The sequence below is a fragment of the Triturus cristatus genome, chromosome 6 (assembly GCF_964204655.1).
Source record: "Triturus cristatus chromosome 6, aTriCri1.1, whole genome shotgun sequence".
NCBI lineage: Eukaryota > Metazoa > Chordata > Amphibia > Caudata > Salamandridae > Triturus > Triturus cristatus.
Genome location: NC_140589.1, coordinates 1,080,290,248 through 1,080,312,593, shown reverse-complemented (window position 1 = coordinate 1,080,312,593; position 22,346 = coordinate 1,080,290,248). Strand labels below are relative to the sequence as shown.

At 50.7% G+C, this 22,346-nt stretch overlaps 1 protein-coding gene across 1 annotated transcript in view; it reads left to right on the top strand.

Annotated features, from left to right (window-relative positions):
- The window catches only part of NUP133 (nucleoporin 133), a 1,584,091-nt gene that overhangs the window by 1,550,348 nt on the left and 11,397 nt on the right, over positions 1-22,346 (top strand). The window contains exon 25 of the mRNA XM_085611954.1: positions 2,314-2,402. Within this exon, the coding sequence (XP_085468080.1) occupies positions 2,314-2,402 (89 nt within the window). The remainder of the gene's footprint in view (positions 1-2,313; positions 2,403-22,346) is intronic.

Sequence of the window (22,346 nt, the reverse complement as noted above, 5' to 3'; positions counted from 1 at the left end):
TATAACGGGGGAATTTCACTGGTTATTTATCAGTAAAATTTCCGCTAACTATAACATGTGTGAAACCTATGGTTTTTTCAGTGAATTTGCAAGGTTTTTTAAATGCTAATTCCTAACTATAACGTGTGTGAAACCTATGGTTTTTTCAGTGAATTTGTACGGTTTTTTAAATGCTAAGTTACTTTACGCCATTCGAGGCGTGCGCGCCCACTTAACGCAGTTCGTTCCGTGCACGGTTTTTATCAACTTTATTAAGCCCTGTACATTTGGTGGCCTTCGGCCACCAAAAGCACAGGGGGTGGGGTCAATGTGGATAGTGTTTTTTTTATTTCAATTTTATAATTTCATGTTGCCAAAATTTAGTTTTTTTTACCTATTAATAAGCCCTGTACATTTGGTGGCCTTCGGCCACCAAAAGCACAGGGGGTGGGGGTAAGTGTGGATAGTGTTTTTTTTTTTTTTATTTTTTTACCGTACGCTTACGGTAAGCGTACGGTAAGCGTACCCCGCGAAATTGCCGAAAAAAAAATAAAACCGTTTTTGCTCTTGGGGGATGTTTGTGGACTCCCTCAACATGACTATGTGGGAGGGAGTTGTCAAAACAGCCCCGTAACATGTTTTTGGCCATCATGTTTGATAAACAACACTCAGTGCGAGAGACAAAATGGCGGCCGCCGCTTCCTGGTTTCGGCCGATTCGAATGTTTACTAAGATCTAAGAGCCAATCAGAATCGCGCTCGCGCACGCCACCGTACGCTTACCGTAAGCGTACGGTAAGCGTACCGTAAGCGGGCTCAGATATATATATTGATTTAAAGGCTATTTTCTCAGAATCTACTGAACAGATTTACACCAAACCTACAAAAGGCACTTCCTTGACCTAGGGACTACCTCTCTGCCAAATTTTGAGTAATTCTGTTCAGCCGTTCGGGCTGTAGCTCGTTCTAAAGGTCCTATGGAAAAATGCATGGGAAAAACGCGTTTTGGGACCCCCCTTTTATCTCAGACCCCGCTTGACGGATCCCCCCGAGACTTTCAGGGTAGGAGCGGAGCGTAGCGCCCCACCTATTTTGAGAAATTCGCGAGGATTCGTCGACCGGCGCCAAAGTTATTCAAAATAGAATGTTGAGGTTTTCCTATGGAAACGTGGTCCTAACTATAACTACCTACTGGCGACCGCCAGTAGGTAATATATATATATATATATATATATATATATATATATATATATATATATATATATATATATATATATATATATATATATATATATATATATATACACACACACATATATGCATGTATGTTTGAATAAGTATATATTTGTATATAGTATTAAATATTGAGATTTATTAAATTAACATTATTGTAATTGTATATATTAACATATTAAGATTTACTACTTTAAACTACATATATATTAAGGAACGATATTTTGTATAAAATGATTTTCTTCAGTATTATTGCATTTACCATTAGAAGGATAGGAAATTGATAATTTTATAAACAATATTTTTGACACAATATTTCTGTTAAACAATATTGTTGATTCGATATTATGTCAGTGATCCTAAGGCAACATCACCCTTTATACTGGTGTGAGAGCGGCTAGTGCACATGTTCTGCGGGAGATCTGTTTGGTACCAGTTGGTCTTCTGCACATAGTTTTGCAAATCATTACTTATCTAAACTCTGGTGTTGTCCTAGTGTGGTAGATCTCTTGCCCAACATGTCTTGTTGTAGTGTTCTTTTGTGTTATCTAAGATTTCTACATGCAGATTTCTTAGACACTACTGGGGAAATATTTCAAAGGTAAGGATGTGTATAGGATAAGGTATCTATTAGTAGGAAAAGATTCATACCTTCAATAGCAGTGAGCATAAGAATCTACAGATTCTTAATCCTCCACTCACTACCCTTCATGTTCCTCCGAATATTCTTTGGCTGGATATATCTGGGAACTCGGAGACATGGGTGCAGCAATGCTGTTAAAATAGGTTTTGTCCCGTCTGCCTAGCAACAATGCAACACCCAGGGAAATAAGTAACACTGAAGCTTGATAACACATTGTCCATCAGAGCTAACATTAATGAAATTATATATTTTTTGTATGTTTTCCCTGCTAAAGTGCAATGCATGTCAATGATCTTTATGCATTTATAATTATATAGATTAATCAATTTCCTAAATTTGCCCGAAGTATATTTGACTAAAAAGTCTGTTTTGGAATGTTTTTAGAGGGATTTAGATTTGAATAATCAGTTACGTTCCATAGAAGCCAATTTTTATTAAATCCCATTGTCTGTTTTGCAGCTGGACCAATTCAGAAGATAGCGATGATCCAATTGAATCTTCAAAGGACACTGTGTTTGTAAAAATCATACACAAACTATTGAATGAAGGCAAGTAGTTGTCTTGATCCATCCTATATATGTATCTATGAAGCGCATTTAATAAAAGTACCATGGACATTGGAATAGTCAAGTGAAATGGACAAACTGTAAATCTAGCTTGGATATTTTCCTGCCTATCAAAGCATCGGCAGGCCCTACTTTGTATCGGGCATAAATCTGACTTTTTCCAAACTATTAATAGATTTACACCTGTGTTCTGTAATTTAATGCATCTACCATATATCCTCCACTAGGTTGCGTTGTTCTGCCTTAAACAAAGGATGAAGCTTTTATTAATTCAGACCAACTGTTAAATGTGAGCAGGGGATTGTCAAACGGTAAAATATTACCTGGAATGTATTCTCACCCTGGTACAAGCCCATCCTATGAGGCAGAGTTTAAATCGAAATGGCACATTCTCTGCACCTGCAAGCCTGCGACAGGCGTAAACAATCTGAATAGCTTGAATATTTAAATTACAGAACTTTAATATTTGAGCCTAATTAAAGAATCAAAAGTAAAGGATTTTATTTAGTCAGCGAATCACGATAAATGGAAACTTTTCAATTGCTTTTACTGTAACATCCATCATGTTCTTTTCTAATTATTATTCTTACGTCCTAGCTCCCTTTCTTGCTCAAACATTTGGTTAACCTGCTTAGACTGGAGTTTCTATCTTTTAATTCAGAATTTTGCTTGCCTGTACTCCGAGCCGGCGCTTGCTCGGATAGCCTCTTGGGCATAAAGACATTTGGTGCCCTCCCTGCAGCTGGTGAACAAATTAAGGTAGCAGGACGTCCATTTTGTGTATACACATCATTCACACGAGAGCAGTAACTGACCTATGAGCACAAATTTCTTGCCACCTGCTGCAAATAGCTTGATTCACTCACAGAGTAGCTGGATCACTGTAGTGCCAAGTTGTTGGTTGTGCGAATGGTGGTGGTGTTGTCTGTCGGCAGGTGGGTGAAAGGGAGATGGGAGGCAAAGAAAGGGGGTTAATGGGGTGTAAAATAGCACCTGCAACAAGTAAAAAGGATTAAAAGCAGTTTAGTCTGGATCAATGCAGTTAAGTAAGAGGGAGGCTGTTGTCTGCAGGACTTTAATGCAGACAGTTCCATGCGCCCCTCTGAAAATCTGCACCCCGGGCCCAGATTGTATTGCCCATGCCGGCCCTACTTGTACACCACTGACATGCATCGTTTATACACAACCCTCCCAACTCCATGCACACATGCGTGTCTATGCTAGTTCCGCGTTTTCAAATGAACGGTGTGGATCAGGAACTACTTCTGTTGTGCTCTGTGATTTTGTAGGCCATTGTCTTGGTTTTAATGACTTTTTTCAGCTTGGGCAGGTAATGCTACAAGACTCCAGCTTTCAGCTATACATGCTACTGCAGTAGAGTCCTGCTCCAACTCTGTAAGTTGTAGTTGAGTTGGAGATGCCCACATGGTCCGTGTACAAGGAGCCTTCTTGCAATAGAAGTGCAGGAGTCCTGCATTGCCCTGTTTTCTGGTACGTCACAAATTTTTCCCAAAACACAAGAGGCACACAAAAAAAGCACTAAAAGGCACTGACCCCAACAGAGCTCACATCTCTGAAAACCCAACAACTGCAGTCTTCTAGAGACCTTGCCACAACACTTCAGGGAAACCTACTATGCAGTGCTCCTTGCTGATCCAGATATTTGGGAAACAGGAGTTAATATAGGCCTCCTCAGGGAAACCTTAGGGCTTTTGGACGAAGGAGAGTACTGGGAGGGGTCTGAAGACCTTCGTGCAGCTCAATGCGAGGATCAGCCAGACTGGGAGGGTGATATGGAAGGTCCAGTTTGCTCTCCACGCCCTGGTACGCTGTCCCCCTCTTCCGTGGCTACGGAGGACATTGGGACTTTTTCTGTGGTGTTGCATAGGGCAGCTGAGGCTCTTAACCTCAAGCTACCCTCTGTACCTGTCTAGACCAATCTCCTGACTGAGGTGCCTCAACCAGCGTCGTCCTCCGTGGAGCCGCTGCTGCCCTTCAACGACGTCGTGCTGAGCACCTGGAACAAACCCAACACAGGGGCTCCTGTGGATAAGGATGTGGCGCGCCGCCATCGCCCGGCCATCCTAGCTTTCTCACACAACACCCAATGCCTCAGAGTCTAGTTGTCCAGTCCTCTGCCTCGCCAAGCGCATTTCTTTCTGCCCCTCCGGATAAGGAATCTAAGAAACTGGAGCAGTTTGGGAAAAATATTTTCACTTCTGCCAGTTCTGGGTTGCGGGCGGTGAATACTGCGTGCCTGTTGGGCCACTATTCACATTCTGTGTGGGACACTGTGGCACAGGTGCTGCCTCAGTGCCCTGTAGAAGCTCGGGCGGTGCTCTCCCGGGCCGTTACTGAGGGAAGAGATGCTGCTAAATGTAGTATCCGTTGTGGACTTTACACGGCCGATTCACTCGGCAGGGCACTTTCCTCAACAGTGGCGCTCTGCCGTTAGGCTTGGCTCAAAACGACTGGCTTCTCTAAGGATGTCCAGAACGCATTGTTGGACATGCCATTTGATGGCATACGCCTGTTTGGTGACCAGGTGGATAGCACTCATGAACGTTTTAAGGACTCTCGGGCTACGGCCCAGTCCTTGGGTCTAACCACCCTTCGGGGTCCACTTTTCGCTCTTTTCGAGGCCAGAGTCGAGGCGCCCAAACACGTTCCTTTCAGACCCGCAGGCCTACACAGCCGCAGTCTCTCACGCCGTGGTGGTTACCGGGGCCAGCGGGTGGGTCAACCCACCACCGCCGCCTCAAAACCTTCCTAGTTCGGTGTTTCAGACCCACCATACGCCAGTGGCCGGCAGGATTCGCCGTCACCTTGCCCACCATCACTTCGGACAGGTGGGTTCTGCAAATAGTCCGAAAGGGCTACTCCCTCCCCTTCAAATCTACCCCTCCAGCCATGCCACCTCAGTACCACCGCATGTTGGGCATCACTTGGCACTTCTCCAGCAGGAAGTTGCGGCCCTCTTGGCCAAGGGGGGCCATCGAGCGCGTTCCCCAGAAGTAGGTCATGGTTGTAACTCCCACTACTTCTTGGTTCCAAACAAGGGCAAAGGTCTGTGTCCTATCTTAGACCCCCGGAACATCAATTGTTTCCTCTGGAAGGAGAAGTTCAAGATGCACATGCTTGCTCAGGTCTTATCTGCCCTAGACCCACAAGACTGGCTGGTAGCGTTGGACTTGCAGGATGCTTATTTTCATATCCCCATCCTGCCAGCCCACCGGCGTTACCTACGGTTCACGGTGGACCACGAGCACTTTCAATTCACCATGCTTCCTTTCGGCCTTACCAGCACCCCTCGGGGGTTCACGAAAGTGATGGCGGTGGTAGCAGCTCATCTGCGCTGATCAGGGGTTTCAGTCTTCCCCTATTTGGTCGACTGGCTGTTGAAGGCAGGCTTACCCCAGGCAGTCGTCTCCCACCTCCAGACTACGGCCGACCTCCTGCATTTGCTGGGGTTTTCCATCAACGTGCCGAAGTCTCACCTGATTCCCTCTCAGAAGCTCCTCTTTATCGGAGCGGTTCTGGATACGGCACAGTTTCGGGTTTATCCTCCCGAACAGCGAGTCCGGGACATTCGGGCTATGATTCCAATCTTTCGGCCCTAGTCCTGGGTTTCAGTTAGGAAGAGCCTGAGGCTGCTGGGCCTCATGGCCTCCTGAATCCTGCTGATCTATCATGCCAGATGGCATATGCGGGCTCTGCAGTGGGACTTGAAGTTCCAGTGGACGCAACATCGGGGAAATCTGTCTGACTACGTCCAGATCTCAGAGGGCACTGCACAGGACGTGCAGTGGTGGCTCACGGACCAACGTTGTGTCAGCGGCAGATCCCTCTCCCTCCCCCAACCGGAGCACACAGTGGTGATGGACGCGTCCCTCCTGTGATGGGGCGGCCACATGGGAGAGGCGGAGATCAGAGGACTCTGGTCTCCGGCGGAGTCCAAGCTCCATATCAACCTTTTGGAGCTCAGGTCGCTCCTACTTGCAGTGAAAGCATTCCTTCCCTCTGTCAAGGGGAGAGTAGTGCAGGTGTTCACAGACAACACCACCGCCATGTGGTACTGCAACAAGCAATGCGGGGTGGGGTCGAGGACCCTATGTCAGGAGGCTCTAAGTCTCTGGACATGGCTGGAACGTCAAGGGATTTCCTTGATGGTTCAACACCTGGTGGGTACCCTGAACGCCAGGGAGGACGAACTCAGCCGCAGGTGCATGTTGGATCACGAATGGCATCTGCACTCAGAAGTGGCACAAGGTCTCTTTCAGCAGTGGGGAGAACCTTGGTTAGATCTATTCGCCACCGAAGAGGACGCCTAATGTCATCAGTTCTGTGCGTTGGAGTTTCTAAGGCGGCACTCTCTCGGAGATACTTTTCGTCGCGAGTGGAGTTGCGGTCTATTGTACGCCTTTCCACCTATACCACTTCTGCCCAGAGTGCTGAAGAAGATCAGACGCGACCGGGCCCAAGTCATTCGTGTGGCACCGGACTGAGCTCGAAGAGTTTGGTATCCCGAGCTACTCAGTATGAGCGTGGATCCCCCGATCCGGCTGCCTCTTCGGGAGGATCTCCTGTCGCTGCAGCAGGGGACGGTCCTCCACCCGAACCTGTCCAGCCTCCACCTCCTTGCGTGGAGATTGAGCGGCAACAGCTGATTCCATTTGACTTGCCTCCTGAAGTCTGTAATGTGATTCTGGCAGCCAGGCGTCCCTCCACCAAAACGGTATACGCCTGTCAGTGGAAACATTTTGTGGCATGGTGCACTGCGAAAGCTGTGGATCCTCTTTCTGCCCCTCTTTTCTGAGGTCCTATTGTTCCTTCTCTGTTTGGCCCAGCAGGGCTCTGCTCTGGGCACTATCAAGGGCTACCTTTCTGCTCTTTCAGCCTTTCTTAGGCTGCCTGATCAGCCTACTCTTTTCAAGTCCCCAGTTGTCAATAGATTTCTCAAAGGCGTTACTCACCTTTTCCCTCCTATTCCTTTTCTGATGCCTCAATGGGACTTGAACCTTGTTCTCACATACTTGATGTGTGCTCCCTTTGAGCCTCTTCATAACTGTCCTTTGCGGTTATTGACTTTGAAAACTGTCTTCCTGGTGGCCATCACTTCCGCTTGTCGGGTGAGTGAGCTCCAGCCTCTTTCTTGCAAACCTCCTTTCCTGGCGATTCATCCAGACAAGGTTCTGCTTTGACCGTGTCCCTCCTTTCTACCAAAAGTGGTCTCTGCCTTTCATCTCGGGCAAACTGTCACTCTGCCCACTTTCTTTCCGCCTCCACACCCTTCAAGAGAAGAGGAGAGGCTCCACTGTCTGGACTCAAAACGTGCGCTTTCGTTCTATCTCAACCGCACACAACAGTTCCGGGTGGATGACCAGCTCTTTGTTGGCTACGTGGGCACCAAGAAAGGCCAGGCTGTGCACAACCGAACTATCTCCCGGTGGGTTGTCTTGTGTGTGAGAAGTTGGCCTGATATATGATGTCACTAATTCTAGTGTACACCTTGTATCAGTCCAAACAACCCTTATGGTGATTGGTTGTAAAGTCAACCTTAGAGACAAGCTATCCTAGTGGTAGCATGGACAAGAGCAGTCTTAGGCTAAACTCTGAATGGCATGTGAAGCCAGCTGTTATACCATATGTAATCCCTTGAATACCAAATGAAAGGACACCACAACAGATATATATAAAAATAGAATGTATTTATTCTAGTCAAAACCTCAGCACTCTTTATGAGATTCGAGGTAAGTACAACACAGTCTTATTTAAGCATACATTAAGTCACACAGGTAAGTAATACAGTTAGGCCCTAGGGGCCACGCAAACCATATACTAAGTAAGTGGTATAAGAACCACTGTCACGAACACAGGATAGGCCTAGGCCTAGGGAATCGCTGGGGCTACACTATACTACCAAAGGTTAGGAAGTGGGAGGCCCACGGGATTCAGGTGCAGAGTGGAAACACTCACGCGTAATGCGTAAAAGTCGATAGAAATGGAAGTTGTTAGAAATTAACAGTTTTAGGACACTTCTGGTATAGCTAGGAAGTCGAGACTCGGAAACTAGACCCTTGTATAGTCAATACCCTTGTGAGCACCGAAGTACTCAAGTTACCTAGCCCACGGGCTGCGGGTGCATAGGTGTGAACTTGCGTCGGGTTTAGTCGTTGACTCCTATGGATGCCTGAAGGAAAGTTGCTGACAGGCGGTCAGTGAAGAGTGTCCGGTGGATCCCAAGGATGGGATCAAGAAGGAAGGAACCTGCAAGCAGAAGGGACAGAGTCTAGGTCACCAGCCAGGAGCCAGGAAGGAACCAGGAAGGAACTAGGTGATGTTGTGAAGATGCAGGTGAAGAGGTGAAGCTTGTCGCAGCAGCTACGGTTACCAGGAGGCGTCGAGGACGACCAGGACCAGGAGGTGAGCTGTCCCACGAAGGCTCTTGCTGTCGGCGGCATCGAAGTCGAGTCAGAACCCAACAAGCCTTGGCAAACGGAACCCACGCAGGATGGAGGTCTTGCTTCTGGTGCAGACCAGGAAGGTCCGGGGTGCTTCTCTTTCACAGAGGAGCGGGTGCCAGTCTGGAGGAGCCGGACCAGCAAGATGAAAACAAGGGTTCGTCGTCGCAGAGGTCACTAGCCAACGGGCCAGCAACCGGACAACAAGTCGAGCAGGTCAGGTGCAGAAGGGCCCCACACAGAACACGTGAAGTGTGGGGAGCTGGTCTTCTTTGCAGATGGTGCTCGGGATGGGGGCTTCTCAATTCCCCAAGCACAGCCTCGAGGGAGCCTCGGAAGTCGCGCTAGTCAGGTACTAGCCACTTTTCCCAAGTCGCCGGTCCCACGTCCCTCGTCGCCTCCACGGGTCTCAGCTTTGCTGGAGATGTGGATCTGGGTCAGAGGTGTCTGGAAGTCTCGGCGCTCGTCAGTCTCTGCAGTCGTCCCTCGTAGGATCAGTCGCAAAGCAAGCAGCAGTCGCTGGATGGTGCCTGGTTGCCCAGGGTGGTCACTCCTTGGCCACAAGGGAGATTTCTTCAGTCTTCTTCCTGAGGTCGAATGTCGAAGGTCCAGAGTTTCTGTACAAGTTGCAGATTCAGGTTAATCTAATTTATCAGGGCTCAGCTACCTACTGATATACTGGGCTAGTGGGCTGGGCTACCTGCAAGGTCCCTCCTATGGGTGGGACCAGGAAGGGGGGTGGCTACACCCCCTTTCCTTTGTCCAGTTTCACGCCAGAGCTGGGGCTGGAGTGCCCCAGCGCCGGTTTGAACTGGAATATGCATGGGACACCTTGTGTGCCCCAGGCAGTGTCTAGTTTCTTTCAACCCTCCCTGCCCCAATACACTAAATCCTGTCTAGGATGGTGCTCGCACCTCCCAAGGCAGGAAACCTATTGTCCAAGCCTCCTTAGCTGGAAGGACTCCCAGCAGCAGGAGGTCAGACTTGTGTCTGTGGCAGCAGCATCCATTTTGTGATGCTGGGGCTCTGGTTACCTTTAACCGGGTAAGTAGGTTTCAACATGTCTTCTCCCTCTAGAAGGGAGGAATAATATCCTCATGGCCAGAAATGGGATGGGGGTATTGTTCCAAAGCCAAACCATAGTTACCATAACCGTTTAAGATTATAAGGTACTTTAAGAGTATATGGTAGGCTATATCATAGAACAGCTATAAGAACATGGTTCCGAAAGCTGCAGACAGGCTCAGCTCATGCTAGAGCACCATCTCACATGTTACCAAGCCCTCTGCCTCCAGGATTGTTAAGGCCTGCCATAGGAGTGGTGATAGGTACACATGTGTCTATATATAAGGTAGGTATAGGAATACTACACCTAAGCAAGGAGTGATTACACGACCTTGCCCCAGCTGAATGATCAGCCAGTTGTGTCATAATGGAAGGCCAGGCCAGGTGTGGCATAATACATGCTGCAGCCCCTGGTAGGCCTAGGGTACACCTATGCCCTGGGTACCTAAGGTACACTGTACAGGGGCCAATAAGGTGACCCTAACCAATTGGGTTATGCACCTAAAGTACATAGTATTAATTTAGAGAGAGAACAACCTGGCTGTGGGTCTGATTGGCAGGCCCACAGCCACATCTAAGTCGAAAAGCAGTGAAGCAAAAGCAAAAAGTGGGGGTGAACATAGAAAGCAGACCCTACTCTCCTACATTATGCATTAAGGCCTGTTACTCTCTGGCTAAAAAAGAACCTCCGGTTGGGCTGCGCACCCATTCTATCAGGGCGACGGCAGCCACTACAGCATTGGGACGCTGTGTCCCCCTGCAAGACATCTGTCAAGCAGCCAATTGGGCTTCGTTGCACACTTTCACTAAGCATTATTGCCTTGACAGTCCGGTCCGGCGAGACGGCTTCTTTGGCCGTTCGGTTCTCCGTGACTTTGTGGTGTAATCTCACTTCGTAGACCCACCACCGGGGTTGGTATTGCTTAGGTATGTATTCTAAGGTAAGGAATCTATCACTAACGTGTCGCTTTCAGATGCACAAGTTACTTACTTGTGTAACGATATATCTGTAAGAGACATTGGTTAGTGATAGATTCCTTACCGCCCACCCATCCTCCCCATTCTGCGAACTGTTCTCTAGGGTTCAGGTAATCCCTTTCAGGGCCCTAGTTCTATTGCACCAGTAGTTGGTCTCTGGCATGGCTCTGCGTTCCGGGCATGGAAAAGTTGTGTACAGAAATGACGTCCGCGCGCGTGGGCGCGCCTAAGTAGCTCCGACAACGTCACATCGGCGACTACGACGCCAGCGATGTACGCGGATCCGCACGACGATGCCTACCGACGCGCAAGGATACTGCTGACGAAAATTTCACAATCCAGTCTGACGCCTGGGGATATTCTAAGGTAAGGAATCTATCACTAACTAATGTCTCTTACAGATATATCGTTACACAAGTAAGTAGCTTGTGCGACTGTAGTATTTTCATCCTAGTAGAGGCCAGAGAATAAGCTACAGTGTTAAACTCTAGTTCTGACTCACAAACCACAACTTGATGTCGTCATCTCTGCTTCTCTTGGGACTGTTAAGCTTGATTCTAGGGAAGTAAATGGGGTTGACATTAGACCAGTTGGCCCTTAGTCATTCTGCCCTTTCCTCGTTCTGTGGCAAGTTGAATTCTGATCTCCAGTCTCCCCCAACACCCGCCCCTCCCCCCCCTCTCCCATTCTGGGCACAGTTTTAACACATTCAGGCTTTGCTTGTAGAGAGAGGCATCAAATTAGTACAATGTCAATTGAGGGGATTCAGGCTGCTACTCCATATCTTTTTAGTTCAGGAAAGCAGTGTTCGTCCCATCTTGAACGTGCGCTTAATAAACAAGTTCCGCCAGTTCCGCCCTGCAAGACAGTTGGTAATGGATACTTACTCCAAGGGTTGCTCACATGAATTTTCTTCCCCAAGGCACAACTGTCTGTTTTTGTAATTTGTATCGGCAAAGACTGCTCTGCAGCGGCAGGTGGCACAGTATGGCCGCAGATGTTATCTGCATGGCTTTACCCTGAGTGGTGTGACATCAGTTTCTGTTTTTTGGATTAGGGTCAGCATTAGATGTCTTGCCAACCTCTAGTAAACTCGAAAATTATTTTAGTGGAATTGCATACAGAAGGGAGATTTGGGTCTGCCTCCTGCAGCTATTGGTGCTCTGTTTGAATGCAATTGACACTTCGGTTCAGAGCAGAGAACACCAAACATGGTACCAGGTTCCAAGTTTGGAACTAAATGTTGATCTCTTTGCCGATTTCTTTGTAAATTCTGTTTGCACATTGATCTGTAGTCCTTCCCTGTAGAGGTTTCCACATAGGATAATTAACACATGAGATAAGGAAAGCACATCTAACCTATAACAATAGGATCTGAAAGAAACACATCTGATAGAGACATCTAGCCGCAGATTACTTAACTTAGAATATCTCTCCAGGCGTCAGACTGGATCCGGAAAATCTTTGATGGTGTTTGTGGGTGGCGTTCTTGTGGGCTGCGTAGCTGTCCGGTGTTTGTTCGTGTAGCCAGTTTTCTCCAGTTTTCGGCATGTTCGTTTGGAGGCCTGGAGGTCTTTGGTGAACCAGGTGGTGTTCTTGCTGGTGTGGCTGTTGGAGGGTTTCTTGAGCGGGGCGAGGGTGGTGGTTAGCTGGTCTTCGGTGATTTTGCTCCAGCAGCGACGAGGCATCTGTTGGGTGCGGTGGTGCGTGGTGGGTTTCCTGAAGGTGAAGTGGATGCAGTGATGGTCGGTCCAGTGGAGTTCGGTGGTGTGGTTGAAGGAGACGTGGGGGCTTGCGGAAAAGATGGGGTCAAGCGTGTGGCCGGCGGCGTGGGTGGGTGTTGTCACGAGCTGTCTGAGTCCGAGGTTGGTGAGGTTGTCGATCAGGGTGGTGGTGTTGGTGTCGTTGTTGTTCTCGAGGTGGTAGTTCAGGTCCCCGAGGAGGATGTAGTCCGTGGAGGTGAGGGCGTGTGTGCTGATGAAGTCGGCGATGGAGTCGCTGAACTGTGGTCAGGGTCCCGGGGGTCTGTAGACGAGGGTTCCTCTGAGGGTGGCGTTGGGGTCGGTGTGGATCTGGAAGTGCAGGTGTTCGGCGGTGCTGAGGGTGTTGTCGGTGTTGGTCAAGACTCTGAGGGTGTTCTTGTGGACAATGGCGATTCTTACTCCGTTAGTGCGATCCCTGCGGGTGATCTTGTAGCTTTCCGGGATGGCTATGGCGATGTCAGGTGCTGATGCGGTGTCCAGTAATTCCTCTGGCCTGTTTTTGTTATCTACAGGCATTTTTGATGCCTTTTTGCATCAAGGAACAGTGTGTTCGATGCCCTGTGCGTGCTTCAAGCTGTGCCGGTACTGCTCGCGACAGATGTCAGCGACGGACCCTCGCGTAATCTGTATGTGATGCTTGGGAGAGCACCATGACTCCGTGGAGTGCGACGCTTGCTGCCATCTGCGACCGAAATCCCTGCGGGAATGCTGCATGAAGCTACTGTCTGTCCGGATGTCCCGAACGGACCCGTCGCGACACAGGTCTCCTTCTCCAGCAGAGACGTCCACGCGGTGCCAGTCCTCAAAGGAGGATGTTTCTGTTCGGGGCAGGTCCCGGAACCGTCACTGTCATTCGCCTACCTCAGGTAGGCACAAACGGAAGTCGTTGACTTCGCGTCGACATCACAAATCGGGGCCTGCGGCTCCCAGTCTTTGCCGGACTCGGGCCCTCAGGAGTCGGTCCCCGCATTTCCCCTGTTTCCGGATGCTGGGGCGACTCGACCTCAGATGGAGGACTACTGCAGGGCCCTGCAGTCCTTTTTTGCTTTGCCCCCCCTCTCTGGCGCGCATCCGGGCCACTTAGGGGGGTAGGGGCTCAGGTCGGGACACTGCCAACGGGTTGACCCTCAGCTCCGACCAAGTGCCCTGACTCCAACTCCAGAGTCGCAGCAACGTGGGGATGCATCCGGAGGGGCTTCCCACAACATCTAGCGCTTCCACAGCGCCGTCTCATAGCCTTCCGAGGCTCCCTGCAACGTAGCTTGAGGTGGCTGCAGCACGGTGCACGACACCGCTTCGGCACACTCCCTCCTTGCAGATTTCCACCTAGGGGGATGTTGAGTCGATGTCGGTACACCTCCGGCCGGTCAAGGCTTTTTCGAAGGCCGTCGACACCAGCCCCATTCGGACGGTCGAGGCATTTTCAGAGGCCACTGACGCTTGCTCCACTCAGCCTGTCGAGGCCTTTACGGAGGTCGCCAGCTCGACGTCATTCGATGCCGGTGCCATCTCCGGCTTTAATAGTGGAGGATGTGGTCCCAGTGAATTCCCCAACCCCTGAGTCCTTTCAATGCTCTCCGGAACGGCCGCCAGTGGGGCATTGGCCTACGCATCTTTTTGCTGAGCCTCAGTTGGGCGGCCGGATTAGCTTGCGTCTGTGACCTACTGATGACTTGCTGTCACCACCTCGCGGGGCCACGGAGTCTAGTGGCACTTTTGTCAGGGCTGTTTGCAGGGCTACAACCGTTTTGAGGATGCAGCTGCCGTCAGTCTCTAGACCTCCGGAGCCCATGCTGGATCTTCTTCACCAGGTTGCGGGGGATATGGAGCCACTGTTGCCATTTGCATAGTCATTATTGGACATCCTTCTCGGGGCGTGGGCGAGGCCCTCTTCAGGGGACCCCATGGATCATGCTGTGGCACATCGTCATCGCCCGGCTCCCGATGACCCCTCCTGTTTGAGCCTCCATCCTGGGACTGGAGGGCTTGTCATTCAGGCAGCACTTTCTACTGCTCCTGTTCCGTGGCATCCTCCCACTCTGGAGTCTTGGTGGTTGCAGTCATGTGGCCGCGATGTGTTTGCATCCACCAGTTCGGGACTCCGGTCCCTAAACACGTTGTGTGTGTTTGCCCGGGCTACATTTGCCCTATGGGACTCTGTCGAGCAACTCCTACCCTCCTTTCCAGAGAGCTCTTGTGCCGATCTGGCCCGCCTGGTCCGTGATGGCCATGATGTGGCGCAATTTTCGATTTGGTCTGCCATGGACACCACTGACTCCATGGATCGGGCTATGGCCAGGGCAGTTGTCATGCTTTGGTTTCGTGACGGTGCTGTCACTTTTTTTCTGTTACCCGTTACGGGTTACAAATGTGCTGGGTTGTGTGGCTGTTCAGCCGTGTTATTTTCTTATTCTGGTACAGCTGGTTAAGCTGTGATTACCTTTCTTTTGAGCCTCTGACTACGAGCCGATCTTAAGAGGGACCCTTCTTTTGTAGGGTTATGCCTTACCCTATGTGGGGCATTTCTTGTCTGTTATATTGCTACTCCTCCTTACCCAGGGAGTTTTGCCGCACGTTGACTTTTCCCTACCGTTGTAGGATGTCTCCTCTGGTGAGATCCATGGGCTTGGAACTCTCAGGGGGTTACAATTGGTTGTCTACGGTTAATCTGTAGTACATCCCCGCATCAGTAGGGGTGTACTTCCCTGCTGTTTCGTTGGGGTTTTGTCACACCTTTCTTTTCCTGGCATGTTCTTCCAGCCTCACTGTGCCCATCCTGCCTGTCTACAGGCGGCCATGCGCCCCTGGGGGGCAAGTTCCTTTGTTCCGATCTGGAACAGTCTTCTATATTCTGTGAATAATTGCCGTAATGGTGCACACCGGTTATGCTCTACGTCTTTTCTTATCGAGCACTATCGGGGCTCTTGCCTAGGGCAAGGGGAGTTCCCCCCGGCTCTGTCTCGGCTGTGTGTTGCCTCCTACCCCACTTCCCTAGCAGGGTCTCCGGTCCCTTGCTTCTTGCAGGACAGGCAGTCCGGTTTGTCCGCTTCTGCCCTGTGCATATTTTTAGTCTTCAAGGAGTGGTTCTTGTATGTGACCCACCGGATCTTTGTTCCACCCCAGCTACTTCTCGGGGTATGGGTTCTTACTCACATTTGTGGCACTGGTGTTGGGCTCCCCACAAGCTGTTTCTCTGGGTATGCGTTCTTACTCCATTCTGGCACAGTTGTTTCTTTAGGTAGCATTACTGTGCATGTATTCTTCTCGACATTCTTCCACTTGGTAAATGGTGTCGGTCTATGGCGGTGTATGCTTAAAAGCGGTAGGCTTCTGTCTGTGTCTCTCTCTCAATTGTTTACTAGCAGTAACGTGGTTTGTTTTTTATGCATTCTGTCACTATTATGCCGCACACCGGTGCAGTGGTACCGTTTGTGCGACTCCCCTGTTTAAGGTTTGATCACTTTCTGTATGTGTGAAAACATTCCTGTCTTTGTGTATGTCGTAGGTTCTACACGCCACAGAAGTGCTCGCATACTAGTCTTTTTTGCCCTAGTATCAGGCCTTCTTGTTCCCTCTCTCCTTCGGGATAGAGTCCTCTATGAGTTCCTAACTTTGCAGGTTACCCCCTCACAGTGGTACATTTGGCACGTTTGGCAGCATGCCTACCTACTGTGCTTTTGCTCCATGGTGACTCCTCTTTCTCTGTTGGCACTGGATTCTGGGTTCGGCCCTGCCACTGTTGTCACATGTCCTAGGGGGTACACATTTGAGGTGTGTTTTCTATTACACACACGGGCCTCCTGTTGTGGCTCCTGTTCTTAACCGGACAGTCTTCAGACTGTCCCCCGGTTTTTATTTGGCATCCAATGTGTTGTATGTTCCGGCGGTATGCTCTACCGTTGTCATGTTGTTTTGCCCCTTTGGGACTTGGTTCTTCATGGGTCATAGGGACCGGTGATGGAACCCTTCTTTAACGGAGTCACTGCGTTGTTTCTTGCATTTGCACTGAGCTTTCGAGTTCTGTATTTCCTTTGATCTGTGTCTTGACAAGAGAGGTCTCACACCATCCCTCCATGGAATTGGTGTCTTGTTCGTCCCTTGTTCATGTTCGTTACGGAGTTCCCTGGGCCTCATGTCAGTTGCCCTGTAATTGCGGTTCCCACCGTGTTTCATCAGCTTCTTGACGTATATGTTCTCCTGGAACTTGGGGGTTGTTTAACAGACCCTCCCCCTGTAGGGTATTGTGTGGCGGGGTAGGATTAACAACTCGGGAAACAAATCTGCTAGAATAAGGCTTTTATTTTTATTAAGAGTCTTTTGCGTCGAGTTGTTACTCTTCCTGAGACAGTTTGGACGGTATCCGTCGTGGTTGGAGTGATTCGATTCCACCCGGTAGGTTCCAGCTTCACTCTTTCTCTTCTGGGGGTCCACTCTCCGTTGTCCTTCCAATTCCAGTCAAAGGAGGAGGGGAGATGCGGCCAACAGAAACAAAACAAAAGGGTATCAGGAGGACGCTCGGTCTTTAAGCCACACTCACTTCGGGCCGGAGGTGAAGAAGGCACCACTCACTCGTGTTGTGAGGCACTCTGGTAAACTATACAATACGATGTTGCGGTGTGAAGGGGAAGGTGACGTGAGGATTGTTATTAAAAACAATAGGAGGAGTAGGAATCAGGTTTCGGCGGTAGGGCGGCTTCTCCTCCCAACCCACCCTGAGAACCTGTCCCGTACCTGTGTCAGCCACGCTCCTCCTGGAGCGTGCCTCGGCGGCACGTGGGGACGTTGGCCTCCTGGCTTCTCCTCAGCTACAGTGGAACTGCTCTCTCGCTTCCCTCCGTCTTCCCCGGGCTTCTCTGCGTAGATCACCAACGCTCCGGCTCCTAACTCGGCTTCCTCCTCTCCGGTGGTGACACACCCCCTGTTCCGGAATTCCTCTGTTCTTATTGGTGGTGGGACCTCTGTGACATTGGATGGGGGCAGACCGTTGTAACCATTGGAATCCCCAGTTAAAGGAGCCGTGTTCCTCTTCAGTTTCTGAGGGAGGTAATAAAGGGTCGGAAGTTCGCCAGTCACCATGCTGAGAGGAAACAAGAAGGAGAGATGGAGGTATGGCCGACCACCATTCGCTAGCAGACTCGGGTAGCGGGTCCGCCCTGTCACAGTATGACTTTGGTATCTATTCTAAGTTAAGGAATCTGCAGCTAGATGTCTCTATCAGGTGGAAGAGTTACTTACCTTCGGTAACGATATATCTGGTAGAGACACAGTCTAGCCGCAGATTCCTTAACGCCCGCCCATCCTCCCCACTCTGCGAAGACCTTTTCATATGTTTTTTTCCACCCAGCCCCTTCTGTCTGGTGGCCTTCGTCTTCCAGAGGTGTACTCTCGCACCTCACTTCTGGGGTAGGGTGTGTTGTTCTGCGTGGAGCCCTTTGGCCTCCCCTCTGTCCTAGGTTGTTTGGTGGCATGTTCTTGCACCTTCCTTTGGCGCAGGGGGTGTGGTTCGGCTTTCGAGCCCTTTGGCTCTCCACTCCGTCCACGTTTTACGGTGGTTACGTTCTATACTTTTACTGCCTTCTCATGTTGTTCCACCTGTGTTCCTCACGCGTGGAGTTCTACTGCTTTTAATTCCCTCCCACCACCCACGCCTGTACCGCCTTCTTTTTCTGGTAGTCGGTTGGTTTGGGTTCTCTTTGGTGCTACAATCCTTCAATCTCTGGAGGGTGTGTGCAGTGGACTTTCTAGTGGTCATTCACTTCTCGACTTTTGTCGACGTCTTGTTTCGAGTCTCTGACTCCGAACAGGTGCACGAGGGATGCCTGGTTTTAAGGCCTGCGGTTCCTGTACCCGATTGATATCGGTTACAGATTCACACCGCGTCTGCCTCTTTTGCCTGGAGCCCTACCACAACCCCAAGTTGTGCTCTGACTGTCAGTTGTCGACGCCGAAGGCTTTGCGGGAGCGGTCGCGAAACTGCTTGAACTACGGCAGTCGGCTCTGTGCCGTTCAAGATCCCGGTCGAGAGGGAGGTCCAGGGACTAGTCTTGGAGCCACCATCATTCCAGTTCGAAGTCATCGTAGTCTACGCACTCGGGGTCAGGTAAGTCGAAGCACAAGAAGTTGAAGAAGCATCGTCTGTCTTCGCCTTCTCCTCATCGGTCGGCCAATCTGACGAGGCGCGTGGGTGGTGCCACTCCTGCGGCTCCGTGCGTGGAGCCCGAAGGGTCGACTCTGAGCTTCCCTCCCTTTCCGGGACCCGGAGCGACCCCCCCACCCAGCTTGGTACATTCTACGAGGCGATGCATGCCATCTTTGGGCAGACCGACCCCGCCGGTGCGCCTTCGGGCCCTGCGGACTTGTCTGGATCCGGATCGGCGCCGGTTTACATTATTACACCTCCACTGGCGCCGGTTCCAACGGCACCACTACCGTGCCCAACGCCGGTCGGCCCCCCGGCCGGCATCCACCCCAGCCTCCTTCCCGACATGGACATGGAGCCGGACCGGCGTCACCCGACGCCGAATCCTGCACCGTGTGGGGTGTTCATGCCCCTGTTTACTCCTGGGGTCCCTTTCCAACAACTGGCACCCAGAGGAAGATGTGGAGAACTGGGAGGGGTCAGGTGACCCTTTAACTGACCAGCTTGAGCCTGAGCAGGACTGGAGAGAGGAACTGGGGGATGCCAGTGGTCTTGACACCTCACCCGACCTTGGCATGTTGTCTCCTCCTACCATGGCTACGGAGGAGGGAGCGTCATACGCTGTGGTGTTGCGTAGGGCGTCAGTGGCTCTTAACCTCCAACTTCCTACGGTGGCGGTCAGAACTAACCTCCTGACTGAGGTGCTTAAACCGGCGGCGAGCTCTTCGGAGCCCCTGCTTCAGTTTAATGAGGCCCTCACTGACGTCCTTTTGGCCACGTGGTCCAGGCCCAGCACGGGGGCTCCCGTGGACAGTATAATCGCCCGACGCCACCGCCTGCTCCGGGCCACCCCACTTTCCTCTCCCAACACTCCACCCTGGAGAGCTTGGTAGTCCAAGCCTCCACCTCCGAAAGCGCCTTCCCTACTGCTCCACCGGAAAGGGAATCCAAGAAGCTGGACCATCTTGGCAAGAAAAAATATTCTTCCGCCAGCTTAGGACTGCAGTCCGTAAACACTGCATGTCTCTTGAGCCGTTATTTGTACTCGGTGTGGGATAAGGTGGCGCAAGTGCTGCCTCAGTGGCCGGAGGTGTCCCGAGCAGTGCTCTCCCAGGCTGTCGCCGCCGGGAGAGAGGCAGCTAAGTTTGCGATTTGTTGTGGGCTGGACACTGCCGACTCTCTGGACAGGACCATTTCAATGTCGGTAACGCTTTGACGCTACACCTGGATGAGGTCCACTGGCTTTTCAGAGGATGTCCAGAACACCTTGATGGACATGCCCTTTAATGGCTGTCGCCTTTTTGGCGACAAAGCAGACAACGCCCTAGAGCGCTTCAAGGACTATGGCCAAGTCCTTGGGCCTCTCCTCCCGTCCGGCGCAGTCTGCTTTTTGCCCCTTTTATGGCTACGGAAGGGGTGCCCTGCTACGTCCCACCCAGGGCCACAGGCCGCAGCAAGTTACCCAACCTTCGCGCGGCCGGGGACGTGGTAACAACCGGTGAGGTTCCGGGTGCCAGCGGGCAGGCCAGTCCACCAACCCCCCTCTGCAGCAGCCTCCAAACGCTCCTAGTCTGACCTTTCAGGCCCATCAAACGACAGTGGGTGGCAGGATTCAACATCACCTCCCCCACTTGCGCACCATCACTTCGGACAGGTGGGTTTTGCAAATAGTCCGAAGGGGCAACTTCCTCCCCTTCGAGACTACCCATCACTTCGGACAGGTGGGTTTTGCAAATGTCCAAAGGGGCTACTCCCTCCTCTTCGAGACTACCCCTTCAGCCATGCCACCGCGATACCACCAGTAGTGGCTGTGGAGGGAGTACCGCTAGCAGGGTGGGGGGGTAGTAAACTCTGGCTCACTGCCGACCGCAGTAATGTAAATAAATAAAACTAATTTCATTGCACGCACTGAAACGCATTTGGCGTTTCAGCGCACTCAATGAAATTCATTTTATTTATTTACATTACTCCGGACTGAGTGAAGACGAATGGCGTCTTTACTCAGAGGTGGTGCAAGGTCTCTTTCAACAGTGGGGAGAGCCTTGGTTAGATCTATTCGCCACCTAAGAGAACGCGCAATGTCAGCAATTCTGCGCTTTGGAATTTCCAAGGCAGCACTTGCTTGGCGACGCTTTTCGTCGCGGATGGAGTTGCGGTCTGTTGTACGCCTTTCTGCCTATACCACTTCTGCCCAGAGTGCTGAAAAGAACAGGCGCGACTGGGCCCAAGTCATTCTTGTGGCTCCGGATTGGGCACGAAGAGTCTGGTATCCCGAACTGCTCAACATGGCCATCGATCCTCCGATCATCCTACCTCTTTGGGAGGATCTTCTGTCGCAGCACCAGGGGATGGTCCTCCACGCGAACCTGTCCAGTCTCCACCTCCTTGCGTGGAGATTGAGCGGCGGCAGTTGATGTCTTTCGACTTGCCTCCCGAAGTTTGTGACGTAATTTTGGCAGCCAGGCGTCCCTCCACAAAGACGGTATACACCTGTAGGTGGAACAAATTTGTGGCATGGTGCACAGCAAAAGCTGTGGATCCCTTTTCTGCCTCTCTTTCTGAAGTACTCTTGTTCCTTCTCTCTTTGGCCCAGCAGGGCTCTGCTCTGGGCGCTATCAAGGGCTACCTTTCTGCCATCTCTGCCTACCTTCGGCTGCCAGACCAGACCTCCTTTCTCTTTTGAAGTCCCCGGTATTTAACCGTTTCTTGAAAGGCTTAAGACATCTTTATCCTCCAATTCCATTCGTTATGCCTCAGTGGGACTTGAACCTTGCGCTAACTTATTTAATGTCGCACCTTTTGAGCCGCTTCATAATTATTATTATTATTATTATGTGTTCTTATATAGTGCTCAACTACCCTTGGGCATCTTGGCGCTTGCATTGGGAACCCGTCCTGGTTTTTCCCTGTGAGATAACCTGTACTGGGCATCCCCAAGGTGAAAGCCAGGCATCCCGCCGCGGGGGGGCCGTTGTGGAGATTAAGCAAGCTATTGCCCAGAGTTGCAGCGTGGGACCCATGATTAGAATAGGCACTGAGGCGAGAATATCCATAACTGCCCTTTATGTCTCTTACCTCTTAAGACTGCTTTCCTGGTAGCCATCATTGCCGCTATAAGGGTGAGTAAGCTCCAGGCTCTTTCTTCTAAATCTCCTTTCTTGTCTGTTCATCCGGACAAGGTGGTTCTCCGGACTCGTCCATCCTTTATTCCTAAGGTGGTCACTGCCTTCCACATCGGGCAGACCATTACTTGGCCCACCTTCTTTCCTCCTGCGCATCCTGCAAAGGAAGAAGAGAGGCTCTATCGTCTGGACTCAAAACGTGCGCTCTCCTTCTATCTGGATCGCACAAAACAGTTCTGGGTGGATGATCAATTTTTTGTTGGCTACGTGGGAGCAAAGAAGGGTCAGGCCGTACACAAATGCACCATTTCTCGATTGGTTGTGTTGTGTATTAAGGCTTGTTACTCTCTAGCTAAAAAGGAGCCTCCAATCGGGCTACTCGCTCACTCCACCAGGGT